The sequence below is a fragment of the Eretmochelys imbricata genome, chromosome 1, assembly GCF_965152235.1.
Source record: "Eretmochelys imbricata isolate rEreImb1 chromosome 1, rEreImb1.hap1, whole genome shotgun sequence".
NCBI lineage: Eukaryota > Metazoa > Chordata > Testudines > Cheloniidae > Eretmochelys > Eretmochelys imbricata.
Window position 1 is genome coordinate 134,362,755 of NC_135572.1, and position 13,783 is coordinate 134,376,537.

Genomic DNA, 13,783 nt, shown 5'->3' on the forward strand with positions numbered 1-13,783 from the left:
GCGTAATAAAACAGTAGGAAAATTCTGCCTTCATTTAAAAGTGCAACAAAAACAACATCAACGTACATGTTAACTAATTTGACCAAGTATCTAGATCAGAATCTTTTATTTATGGGGGCAACTATTGTTCTTTGGGGTGGGGGAAGTGAAGGACCAGTGACAGAATGCAGGCATTATATCCTACTGCAGATAACTTTTTCAAACCTGTAGCTTAATAATTATTATAAACCTTCAATTGTAGCCTTAGAGACATATGCGCGATAGTTAACCCTATTGACTCAAATCCTGTCCCCTCCCCCTTCAGATAAGGAAGGCCCGAAACCCCCCATAGTGGAACTACCACGATTTTGTTGTGACCATGACAGCAGCACCCCCGGCACGAATGGACAGGAGGAGGCAGGAAATAGGAAGGGCAAGATAAGGGCGTGTCATTCTGTGGCTACATATTCCTCTGCTGTGAGAGTGAAGTGGCTGTGGACAGTGGGTGCCCTTGATGGTAGTGAGGGTTGCAGACCTTCCACCTCTCCTCAGCCTTCATATTCACATATGCACCAACTTCTCCTCCTCTTCTATTTTACAGAATCTATTTGGGTTGGATACCCAGAAAAACCTCTATTTTTACTTAGGTTCATTTTATATTGCATTTTACTTACGGATGCACCAGCAATGTATTCTTTTAACAATTTCTTCCGCTCTGTTAGTTATTGAAAAGGATTTCTCCTAATATATATGGTGAGGCTTTTTTGTGTGGAGAATATCATATTTTAACAAATATTTGAATGGTTTGCCATTCCCCCCCCCACACACACACACCCCACGTGTACATTTCACAGTTTAACAGATTATGTATACAGACTCACCATTATAGATAGATAGATAGGAAAGAGTCAATGTGTTATGAGTTTTATTCTTCCCTTTTATCTTTTTTGGTTATGGGGCAAAGCTAGCACAGAGTGTCATTGACTACAGCTTAACAATTCTAGCAAATGACTTCTGAACAAGATACATATGTGGCAAACAGCTGTCTGTCTAATCATTTTTAAAGTTTGATCATATTGTCTGGGCCCCTTTAAACAACAGAGCTCAGTTATACAGCCTCATGTTACAAGAAAGCAAAGCATGAATCAAAGAGGACACTTTCACATGGATCAGTTTCAATGAAGAGCTTGCCGCAGTGCAAGCACAGACAACTGTTAGCCAGGGCCAGCCCTAGACCTAATGGCGCCCCAGGCGAGGAGCATCTTCAGCACCCCCTCCCATTTGTTAAACTTTTGAATAACTTACATCACCCCAAGCCTGGTGCCCGCCAAGCCCCGTACCCCATTTGGTCACCTGACCCTAAATTTGGTCCTAAGTCACCAATTATACTGTCATTTACCTGAGAACAGGGTTATTTTCATCAAGGGAACACTTCTGTTCTGGTATCTCTTTTCTCATCAGTTTCATGGAAAGATTTCCTCTACTTAGTTAGTCATCATTTCCCTCAGCCCCAATATTCTGAGCCTGTCATGACAGTGCTAAGGAGAATAGTATTTTAATCCATCCAAAAATGTTGTTTGTTAAAAACAAAACAAGTTAGAGTTTATCTTTAGACACAGAATTAAAACATCAATATATTAAAACTAATTGTAAAATCCTGAGTTTCAGACTTTTGGAATATAGTACATGTAATTATAGGAAGTGATACAAGGAGGGGAGGTGCAGCTTGTGATTTTAGACACAGTCCTGAACAAGGAGCGGTACCATCAACAGCACTATTCCAGGAGTAGTCCCAGGAGCTTCTGAGTCACTATTGCCCCCTTGCTTCCTCTTATACCAGGGGTTCTCAAACTGGGGGTCGGGATCCCTCAGGGGGTCATGAGGTTATTACATGGGGGGGGGGGTTGCGAGCTGTCAACCTCCACCCCAAACCCCACTTTGCCTCCAGCATTTATAATGGTATTAATGCCAAAATCTATTAAAGTGTTTTTAATTTATAAGGGAGCGGGGGTCACACACAGAGGCTTGCTATGTGAAAAGGGTCACCAGTACAAAAGTTTGAGAACCACTATCTTATATTAAGAGTAAATTACGAACCTTTCTAGCTCAGCTAAACAAATAAGCCATCATCTGCAAATTCTGAAAGTTGTTCAGAGTTGTTATTTTGATGGCAGAAATGAGAGATTTAGGACTGTCAATGGGTGCCATTAAAAACTCAGCATTTACAGCAAGTAGTGGTTAAATTTATTACCATATTTATGGTAATTCCCATTCTAAATGCAAAGCGTACTGGGATGTAAATGGCTACCAGCATACTTGGGATATAAAATACTTTTTCAGGAATTTAAGTTCTTTTGCATGAGCTTTGTGATTCTGATCTCACTTCAGTTTTTAGAATACTTCAGTATAATACCAGTGACTTTAATGGAAATACTCCTGATTTATCCTGAGTTGAGCTCAGAATTATCCTCCTGGGGAAATTCTGTGCCACTGCGCAAACACAGAATTAATGTCTCCCACAGATTTTACTCTTTCCTCATAGAATAATTGATTCACAGTGGTCAGTGGTCCAGAGCAGGCATTTTTGGTTCAGGCATTGGAAGCAGCTGAGGGAGACATAAATCATAGCCTGAGGGTGGTGGAGGAGGCTGGACATGCATGCGAGACAGACTGACCCTCTCACTTGCTATTGTGCTATACCCAGAGCTGCTGGGCTCCAGCTGCTAGTCCTGGCTGGGCTGGTGCAAGACGGGACTTCCTCTTCCACTGTATGGATCAGGAAAGTCTGGCTGGGGAGTGGGGTGGTATCCGGATGCATGGGGGTTGGGTAGATATGGGGGGGCAGCTCCCTATACGGTGACCCCAGCAGCAGAAAGCTCCACATCCACCCCCACTTCCTGTTCCCATAGCTCCCCAGCTTGCAGGGGGAGGAGTCATTCTACAGGGAGCTGCCCCCCTGCCCATCCAAACCCCGGGCATCCAGACTCCACCCCTCACCCCGACTCCCCTGCTGAGCTCCATCCCCTGCATCTGCCTCCCCAGACACACCCCAAGACCATACCCCACTGAGCTCCCCGCACTTGAAACCCTACTCTGCTGAGCCCCACTCCCCCTGCACCTTGACCACCCTGCCAAGCCCCACATACCTGGAACCTCACCTCACTAAGCCCCAACCCCCCAGCTCCCGAATCCCCCTGCCAAGCCCCATCCCTGCACACACACACAGCCCCTGCCAAGCCCCATCCCACCCAGACCCCCCTGCTGAGCTCTATCCCCATTCACCTGGACCCCCACCCACAGAGTCCCATTGCTCCTGCATCCAGAACTCCCCAACAAGCCCCTGTGAATCCAGGGCCTCCCCGACCCTAGACCCTCCCACCAAGCTACCTGCACCCAGATTTCCTCACAGAGAACCTTCCCCACACACCTGGATCCCCCACACTGAGCCCTTCCACACTTGGATCCTGCTGGGCTGAACCTGCCTGCCCACACCTCGACTGGGGGCTCGGGATGGGTGTGCATGTGAGACTCTATCCCTCTCACTTTTGTTATTGCGGTGTGCCCCAGAGCAGAGGGGCAGTGGCATGGGCTGTTTCTGAGGGAGGCCTGGCCCTTGCACTGTGTCAGGGTTGGATGCAGCTTCATCACTCCTGTGTCCCAGGAGTGGGGGCTCTGGGTGACCCCCATTTTTGTGCAGCCAATGGCCTGCACTCCTCACTGCCACGCTGAAGCCTCCATTCCCATTGCCTTTCTAATCTATTGTCTGCAACAATTTCAGTTCTAGTCCAGTGTCACAGCTAACTACAAAATTGAACATATCGTTTAATTTGAAACTGTTTAATCTTGTATTTAGCTGTGACACCAGAGTACATTTTCCAGACCTGAAGAAAAGCTCTGTGTAGCTCGAAAGCTTGTCTATCTCACCAACAGAATTGGTCCACTAAAAGATATTACCTCATCTCTCTGATTTTTATAAGTCAGAGAAAGACCACTCACAAAAAGAGTCTATCGTTGCTTATGGAACAAAAACCCTCTCAATCTCAAAAATACTTGAAAAGATAAGTCTCAAAAAGGGAGAAATTTAGCCACAGTCACTCCTATTGTATCCCTTATTCTTATGGTCTTTCAAGAGCCTTCTGATCCACCAAATATTATCAAACTGAATTAAAAGATCATGCTGCTACTCCTGCTTTTCTGTCTGCGGAACTGATGGCTAGAGTAGAAATTTCAAAAGAATGCACTCAAATTACACATCAGATTTTGCCTGCTGAGTCTTTTTGAACTTACCATTTTTCACATTCAAATATTTTGGATCAAGTGAAAAATTGTGCATGTAACTTTAGAAGTTGGATTGAGGCACCTTTGAAAACATATCCTTATATAAACAACTGTTGACATATGATAGTGTTAATGCTTGTTGCTTAAGGGGAAAAATGTTACTATTGAACAATATTGACTGCCTCTTGCCCTTTCTCTTCCATTGTTAAAATCCTAGAAAGAACAGGAACTGTTTTAAAGATAAATAGTAAATAACCTTGCAGGTTTTACTAGAAGGCAATGACGGCCATATCTGTGCCAATCTAATTCTAGCTGCAACAAAAATCTCACACCTCAGCAAATGCAGAGAAGAAAGCTTAGGAACTCAATCAAATCATTCTAATGGAAAAGAGGAACAGTAAGTTAAAGTACCAATACAAGGATCTGATTCTGAAAGTACTTTTGTTTAAGGTGCTCTTTGGAAAAAAACAGGTATGAAATGAACTATTGTATAGTGCCAGAACACAAACAGGAAAAAGTCACAAGAAAAGTGATGCTCCTAATGCACCCTATACAAGTCACAAGAAAAAGGCCATCTCAAACTCTTTTTCAGGCAGCATTGTTAGCACCATATGGCTTATCACCCAAAAGTCAACAGTACATCACTTTTTCCTTCACTTACTATTATTTATTTATAGGATACTCAAAGTATGCTAAGCACTTTACAGACATGTTTAATGACTATGCTCCAGCCTTGAAGAGTTTATTTGATCACCAAAAATAAAAGATGGATGGTAACTGGTAGATCTAGTAGGGGCAGACAAAGGTCTCCCTCTTAAGGAAACCTGTGTAAAGTAAATTTTAGAATTTGTTTGGTAGCCAAGGATGCCTGAAATGACTCATGCATGGAAGAAGGGAGTAAAGGATAAAACATACATGCACAGCAATATCTGTTACCGTAATTAAATGTTATACAGTCCTGCTCCTCTCCACCAAAAAATTCTGACTCAGGAGAACAAACAACACAGACTTAAGGTCACACACTAAAACAAAGGATGTAGGACTAAAAAGAGGATTCTCATAATTGTATAAGTATATTAACGTAGTAAATTAGTGTAGTTGATGGTTATTCCATTTTAATAATAATAAATTAGTGTAGTCGATGGTTATTCCATTTTTCACCTAGATTACACACTCTTTGTAGCACAATAATCCCTAAAACACCATGGCTACACATATTAGTTTTATTTTTATTGTCTGGGTAACAGCACACTTCAAGGCGGCCAGTCTGATAATGTGTTTCAATAATATTCTATACAAGTAAATGTGACTAAATACCAATATCGACACCAAAAAGAATAATCTATGCAGTAGAACACACTATTTTTAGATCGGGCAATATATAATGTAACAATTTATTAACTTCATGTATGCATGTATTGTACTTAATTTATGTATTCTAACAATTTTTATTAAACCTGTTTCATCTAATTTCTAAAGTTCATGTATGGAATGAACAAGAAGCTATTGAATTTCAAGTTTCCCCAGAACACATTTTGCCAGGTTTAATATAATACTTTTAAAATACTAAAGCTGCATAAACTTGAAAGAAAGGTGACAACTGGCTACCACTCAAAATCATTCAATACTAAGCAAGCAGGAGGAAAATATTCAATCTTGTAAAGTTAGTTATAATTTTTTCCACATTCTTCATACTATATATTGTGCTCACTGACAGATTGAAAAATTGATCCTATTGAGAAAGGCTTTGTGTGTTTCTTCTAAGGCGCATATTCTTTCCTAAATGTATTGTCTATATAACTACCATTAAGCCTAATGTTAATAGACGTTACAAAGATACAAAAGGGAAAATATATTCATAAATGTGAAAATCAGCAACAGAAAAAAAGTGTTTTTAAAAAGGATACATTAATCAATGCTGAGTTAAAAATAGAAATCCATTACATCCATAAACGTGCTAGTAATAGCCACAAGTACATTATATATGGAATGCATATACATAACATACATGTGTATGTAATTCATATATACACACCCATATGTATCTTTTACATGCACTGTACATTTGTGTGTGTTTTTGCATGTGTATTATACACATACACACAAATTATATATACTCTGTTACACACACACACAGTACACACACACACAGAGTACATGTAGATATTACTAGTATCTTTGTGTGTATAGGTATTGATCTACACATACATACTGTTAATAAATGCACATAATGACGTATGGTCTGATCCTTTAAGCACATACTCATGTGTGGTCAGCAGGACTATTTACATGAGTACAGGTTTGCAGTGTCAGACCCTGATGATATTGCAATACATTTGCAACCTGATTAATGATTAGTCCATAAATTAAAAGTAATACAAAAAGGAAGTAAGGGACACAAAGCTGGACTGAAAATTTCAGCATATATTGTATTAGTATCTCTACAAAGACATTTAAATATTAAGGGTTTTAACCTCAAGTTTAAAACAATAGGGAAAGATGCATGCATTGTTATACTCTATTTATAGAAGCTTTGGATTTGGCAGAAGGCCTTCTATCATAATATGCTCAAAGTAATTTTGTAAGATGTAACTTTGATTTTCTCAGTGCTTAAATATTTTATAGTTGTTTCCCACTGAAAAATGTTTGTGAGCACTAAACTTGTTAAGGCAAATGGATTATTTTCCCTGTGTCCTGATTCAGATTAGGAAAAAAGAAATAGATTTTTTTAAATGGATTCTGTCATAAAATCACCACACCAAAATGTGGATTTTGATGGTAGTGTTGTCTATTTTTGTAAATTCTTTCCATGAAAATAAAAAAACAACAACAAAACATAATTTAAAGATCCCTTTTTGTTGGTGTACTTTTGGAAATAAAAATACTGAAAATGTTAATGAAAAAGGCAACACTCTTGCAGTTACAGAATTCTACTCTGGAATGTGATCTACCCTTCGTAAACATGCCTAACACACTTCAGCATTAATAAGAATTACACAGAAATATTCAGGGCTATAGCAGACCCAAAAAAGGATCTCTCCTGATTAGATAGTATGAAAGCCACCCCAAACTGATTTCACATTTCATGGCATTATGGGAGATATAGCTATCTGAACGTTATGGACCAGATCCTCAGCTGGTGTAAATCTAAGCAGCTCCATTAACTTCGATCGAGCAATGTTTATTTACATTGTACTATTTGAGACTCTGATCCAAGATATTTTTTTTTCCTTTTGTCAGGCCCAAATGTAACATGTTTATTAACTCAAAATGAACATTAGCTGACTATATCTATGTCTTACATTTGTCCGCACACAACATTCTTTCTCACTCCAAAACCTTAGCTAATGTTAACTTATGTAGATACAACTATATGAGAATCTAATTTTAATTTGTTTCCCTGAAAAAAATTGGTATAGTTCTAATTGCATTTTTTTTCATTCCATTGCTCCAAGACAAACAGGAAAGGATGAATGTTCATTGAGTAATAGAGATTCTTTGCATTCATAAAGTGGGTTAGATGTGAGCATTTGCTGGAATCCTGTGAACCTCCTGTTAATGTTTATAACACACTACACATTGTTTATATAACAGAAGGTTAATTTTCAAGTTCCACCACAAAGTTAACACTACACCATGTCATATAAATTCAATATATTACTGACTTGTCCCCAGTTTTTTTATTATACACATACATGTCCGTGACCTACTTTATTAATTATTATTAATAATAATAAACAGAAGATTTTTCATGTAATCCTATAACTAAAAATACCAGAGGCCTGCTGCTGTGAGAAAATGAGTGCCTTCAACTCACAGTGCGCTGGTAAAAGATGAAAGTACTCAGCACCTCACAGGATTGGAGTTACAGCTGTCAGGGCAAAGCGATTTAGAGACTTTTAGTTCTCATTTCCAGAGCTTCACAGTGACTGTTACATTGACTGTTAAATCCAGTCTAGCATGCAAGCCTCAGACAAGTGTACCAGAACTCTTAATTAAAGGGCTTCATTTTTGCCACAAAAAGAGCTAGATTGTAATGGCATCTTTTGTCCCGTGGTTAATGAAGGATGATATATTGTTTAAATAATTAGCAACACTGCTGGGATAGAATGTAAGTAATTAGCATAGCTTGACACCCAGAGCTACATATCAAAAACCAACTAGTTGCTTTCGTTAGCATCAACACTATGTTGATTTAAAAAAAACTCCACTGAAAGAAAATGTCACTTAAGGTATGGTGTGTTTTGGTTTTTTAAGGAAACTGTTATCATTAGAAATTTATGAATGAGTCCAGCGATTTTACAGAATAATAGATGTTCATTTTTTCAAAAATCTTCGTATCACCAAAAATCTTTTCATTTAAATAACAGTATTTTCACAATTAGTGTTATCCATTTTTTAGCTGACATTTTAGTTTATTAATTTTAACATTGAGCTTATTAGCTTCTACACGTCCATGTGAATGAAAGTCACCATATAAACTCAAGACCAAGATCCTTCCACTCTTAGTAGCAGTAGTGTAGCTAGACTGACTTTGTATCTATCTCAAAGGTCAATATTACCCTTAATGAAGGAGACAACCAGAATTCAAGAGTGGATTTGGAACTCTTGCTTGTCTGACAGACAGCAGAGGCCAGATCTTCAGCTGATGCAAACCCACATCACTCAGTTTATTTCAGTGGAATGATGCCGATCTACATGCTATAGATCTCGCTCTAGGATTTTAGCACATAAAATATTCTCAGCCTCTGGGAGAAAAGGGTAGGGAGAGAAAGGCTAGGGCATGGTTTTCAAATAGCCTTGCTGATGGCCAGAGAATGGAACTTTGATCTTGAAAGAAACTACCTGGCCTACTACCCTTCTACCCAGAGTGTAGTGCAGCACATGGAGGGAAGGATTATATGAGGAGAATGGTAGCTCATGATGAAGTGGGTAACAAATGGCCTTCAGACAGGCTTGTTGTTATTTGAAAGAACTATCTGTGGGAAGAGATCAACCACCTGGCAGGATTGCTGGGGCCAAGGAAACACATATTTGGATATCTTGCTACCTTGGACACAAAATGCCAAAACACTGTAATACAATATGTAAAGAGAATTTTAGCTAAATAATTTTAGTAGGAATTTAAACAATCATTTGCATTGTTATTAAAGTGGAATGGCATCATTTGACAATCATCTACTCTACCCACTGCATTCATGTTCACAATCAGAGCTAGCAGAAAACCTAAGTACAGTACAAACTAGCCTGGTTTTAAATTTAATTTTCCAAGCTATTGGTGATATTAACTCAAAGCTATAAAGAAAAGAGTCAACTGTTTTAAAAATGCTATATTTAGGCTTACTACATCTAAATAAATCAAAATGTGAGATATTTCCTAATTGCTTATATTGAGACACCAAAAAATATACTTACGAATATATACGCATATTTAATTATGGCAGGTATTTCACATTAAATAGTGCATTCCTACCAATATAAATCAATGAACAATGGCGATGTAACAGTTCTAATTCATCTACCGAATCGTAACATTTCATTAAGCCGATTATTGGGTTTTTATATCCACATTCTATAATACTAAAGTAAACTATTATCAATCATGACAAAAAATCTTATATTTATCAAAGAATAAAATTGTGTAATATATGTAAAAATAACTATACTTCATTATTAAACAAGAAATCCTTTAAGATTTAAAAGGAAGCTGTCAGTTTCAGCCAGATTTTCTTCCTATTACTATTCACTGTTTTAATATAAGACGACGTGTGTGTGTGTGTGTGTGTGTGTGTGTGTGTGTGTTCACTCATATATAAACAAAGGGTTTGTGTGTGTGCGTGCACACACACAATGTGTGTTATTAGTATATATTTTGAGATAAGACTTCTAGTTAAATTCAACCTATTCTGTTAATTTCTTGCCATTGAAACCATTGTATGCAGAAGAAGAAGAATGCTCTTTTTACCTTCATACTCATGATCTCTCAGTTGTAGTCTTCCTTCAAAACAATCAAAGCTGCATTTCCCTAAGGAATGGGGGTGGGGGTTCCTGAGGTGCGTTCGTTCTTATTCTGCTCTGCAGCAGCATGCAAATCTGGTAACTAAAAGATCCTGGGCTCAAAGAGGTATAATACTTCTCTACTTAGTTACTACTACCTGAGTTGGAGCTTTGTTTAAATTAATTCCATGCTGAAACTGGAGAACATCCAGAGAATGTGTGTTAGCAATACCGATACTATCCTGAAGACATTCTGCAACGGAACACAGGACTGTCAGAACAGCATTGTTACCTGATAGGATAGATGTGGAAGGGGTAGGGAGGGGGAGAAAAAAATCACATAACCAAGGGAATGTCACAGGTAGCTCTGAAACAATTTCATTTTTGTTTTCATTTCTATGTCTTATGTAAGTGTGGGTGAATGTTGTTGCTGGGGGAGTCCTGAAGACAGCTCTTAAATGCTTCCCCTGCTTAGCGTGATGCAGAGGGATTTCCAGTTGTAAGCAACTGCGTTAAAAATAATTGTCATCAGAATATTCAAAGAATGTCTGAAATTTCAATGTCCATGTATATGTATATACACACACCTATATGTACAGCGGTCAATGTTAAAAACTTACCAGTCACTATAGATAATGCTTTAAATAAATAAACAAGTTTACTTCAATATTTGTAGTATGCTTGCTATTCCCTATGGTAAGTATAGGGAAGTTTAGACAATACTGAGGTAACTTTATCTACAGCAAATTAATTGACACCTTTTCAAGAACAGATATATGTTTGTACATACATATTACTTATTATATATTAATTACAGACTGCACTCCTACCCATACCAACCACTCTTCAGAGGTGAGAAAACATATTTCCCCATCATGCAACTAAGCTTCTTGTCACACCCTGCTTGCTGGGCTACAAGGAGTGAGTAGGTAAAACTAACCTTTAATTTGTCATAGCGCTCACTCAAAGCTGCCACCTGATGATCACGATGCCGTCCAACCAGTTTACACAAGGCACAGATTAACTGGTCATCAGTCACGCAGTACATGTTAACTTTCTCGTCCTCATGCTCCAGACACATTAATCCTCGGATGTGAGAGTCTGGAATAGGCTCTATCAAACGGTGGCCTGTGAATGGCTTCTTGTTCGGGTGAGTCGCTTTGAGGCACTCCTCGCAGTAGGACACCTCGCAAGTGACACAGGTCTTCACTGCTTCCTGGGCAGGGTCCTGGTCACAGAACTGGCAGAGAACTTTTTCACTGGATGACATGCTGTTGCTATCAAATGCCCGCTCTCGGCGGGTTTCGCTAGGAGAATTGGGCCCACTCACTGACGCTTTCTGAAACCTGTCGATAATATTCTGCAGGGTGACGTTGCGCTTCAGTCCGTCTAGACCACGTTGATTGAGAGTGATGACATAACGACAAGTAGGGCACTGGAAGGCAGTGATGGATTCCACTGATTCGTTGGTGGCACAGTGGGAGACCAATATGCGATGCGCACAGTTGAAACAGAGGCTGTGAGCACAAGGCAGCAGCAGTGGGTCCTCAAACAGCTCCAGACAGATAGGGCAGGTCAATTCCGACTCCAGTGTTTCCATCTTCAGGCAAAGCTTTCCTGTGTCGTCAGCGAAATCCAGGGAAGCTGATCGGCTATCTGGAAACATAACGCAAAATTCGATTAGGCGAGAGAGAGCAAGAGGGGTCAGCCACGGGGGGTTGTCAACTTTCGCCACTGGTACTATCAAGCCACCACGGCAGACGGAAGAGCTATCTAAAGTTTTGAATCTGCATAGGCACACGTCAAGGTATTTAAAATTGTACTATTTTGTATTTAAAAAACAAAAGCAATTTAAAAAAACCATAGCAATTGTACTGTTTTGTATTTAAAAAACGAAACAAAAAAAACAAAACCCTTTTGTCGGTTTTTCTATCTTTAACATGAGATTGAGGGCAACAGCAGATGTTTTCTGGTGCTTTTGAATTATTAAAAGCCAGAATTAAGACCTTCAAACAGCAGAACAACATATCACAGTAAAAACAGATTCCTGCTGCAGAAGCAGCTTTCTGCTTTGCTAACCTGCTGGCAATTTTTTTTTTTATTTCTGTTTTGAAGAGTAGCAGAGCAAGGATTAAGCCACAGTGTTATAATAGATAACCTAAAAGCTCCTTGTTGCTTCTGTACTTCACATTGTGGCATTGTCTCATATTACACATTTTAATTAATGTTACAGTCATGGTACATAAATATACTGGGTATATCTGTCTCTCTCTATATCTATATGTTTGTGAATATACATGTAGTGCAGTGTGTATGTATATACACATGCAGCAGAGTACAGAGGTGTGTATATGCATAAATATATCACACACACACACACTCTCTTAATGTGGCGTATACGTACACATATATGCAGCAGCAGCAGCGATGGATGCAACAGAAATAGAGAGGTTAGACAAAATATAATATAGATATCTATTTTAAACAGAAAATATTGGCTCTGCACAAATTTCAAATGAGCTTGACCTAAGACATAATATGAGCTTCTGGAAGATCATTGAGCTAACGTGAAATATCTGTGGTTTGTTTAGTTTAACAAATTTATCTTTGTGTGTATAATCTTTGTTATTACAATTTAGAAGGAAAATAGACTATCGGCTGAAAATACTCAGTTTAGTGGTTTATGGATCAGCTGAAGAGGCTAAGGAATCACCAATGACTTTTAGATGGAGGGCATGGGATTTTCAAGAAAACGCAGCAGTACATCCCTGGAAAGAGATCAACTGAAACTTCATTTTGTTTCTTCTTCTCTATTCAAGTTACAGGGAGTGATTTTGAAAGAGTCGCCCTACGCAGCTCTCCCTGCCTAAGCTCTCATCAAGGCCCCATTGCTATTGCAAGCAGACAGGTCAGTGAAGCAGAAGCAAAAGCTATGCTTCACACTCACAGAGCTGTACCTCTTCACAGTACAATCTATTTAAGCTTTGTTGCTCATAACTGAGGACAGCTTCAGATGGCACAGCTGCACACTCTTTACACTGTAAAGTCATTGTTCAGTTGTGTGAACTCCTGCCTCCCTCCCATTTCAAAAAAAAAAAAATCCACATACAAACCTTGGTTCATTAAGGGTGAAGAGAGCCTGGTGCTCATTAGCAAGCTTGGGAACCAAATCTCTTTGAACTTTCTGCATTTCACTACAATTAAACTTCGGACTGCAGTTACAGTGACAGGAATGCTATATATAACCCCAATACAAACCCTAACAGAACAGAAAAGTTCAACAAATGGAGGCAAGGTTCAAATCACCCATTAATTCTTATTCATACATGCTTTGTGGTAAGGGCACTGAGGCTTCAGTTCCAGAGATGTTTTTGCCCCTTTGCAGTCATCCAGATATATGCCAAAAGCTCTGAAGATTTTAAAAACGCACTGACCTCATCACAAGTCTTAATTTTCAGGTCTACTGTGCTGATGATCTTGGTTCAACTAAAGTTCACTTTGCCACTGTCTAATTCAGTTATAACTATCC

General features: G+C 39.0%; 1 protein-coding gene across 2 annotated transcripts in view; it reads right to left on the reverse strand.

Annotated features, from left to right (window-relative positions):
* Window positions 1–11,854, reverse strand: part of MID1 (midline 1) — a 116,811-nt gene extending 104,957 nt beyond the window's left edge. The window contains exon 1 of one of the 2 annotated variants that reach the window (XM_077807167.1): window positions 11,309–11,854. In XM_077807167.1, the coding sequence (XP_077663293.1) occupies window positions 11,309–11,854 (546 nt within the window). Of the gene's footprint in view, window positions 1–11,194 lie in introns of both variants that reach the window. The other variant, XM_077807166.1, reaches the window with a different exon arrangement.
* Between the last annotated feature and the right edge of the window lie 1,929 nt (window positions 11,855–13,783).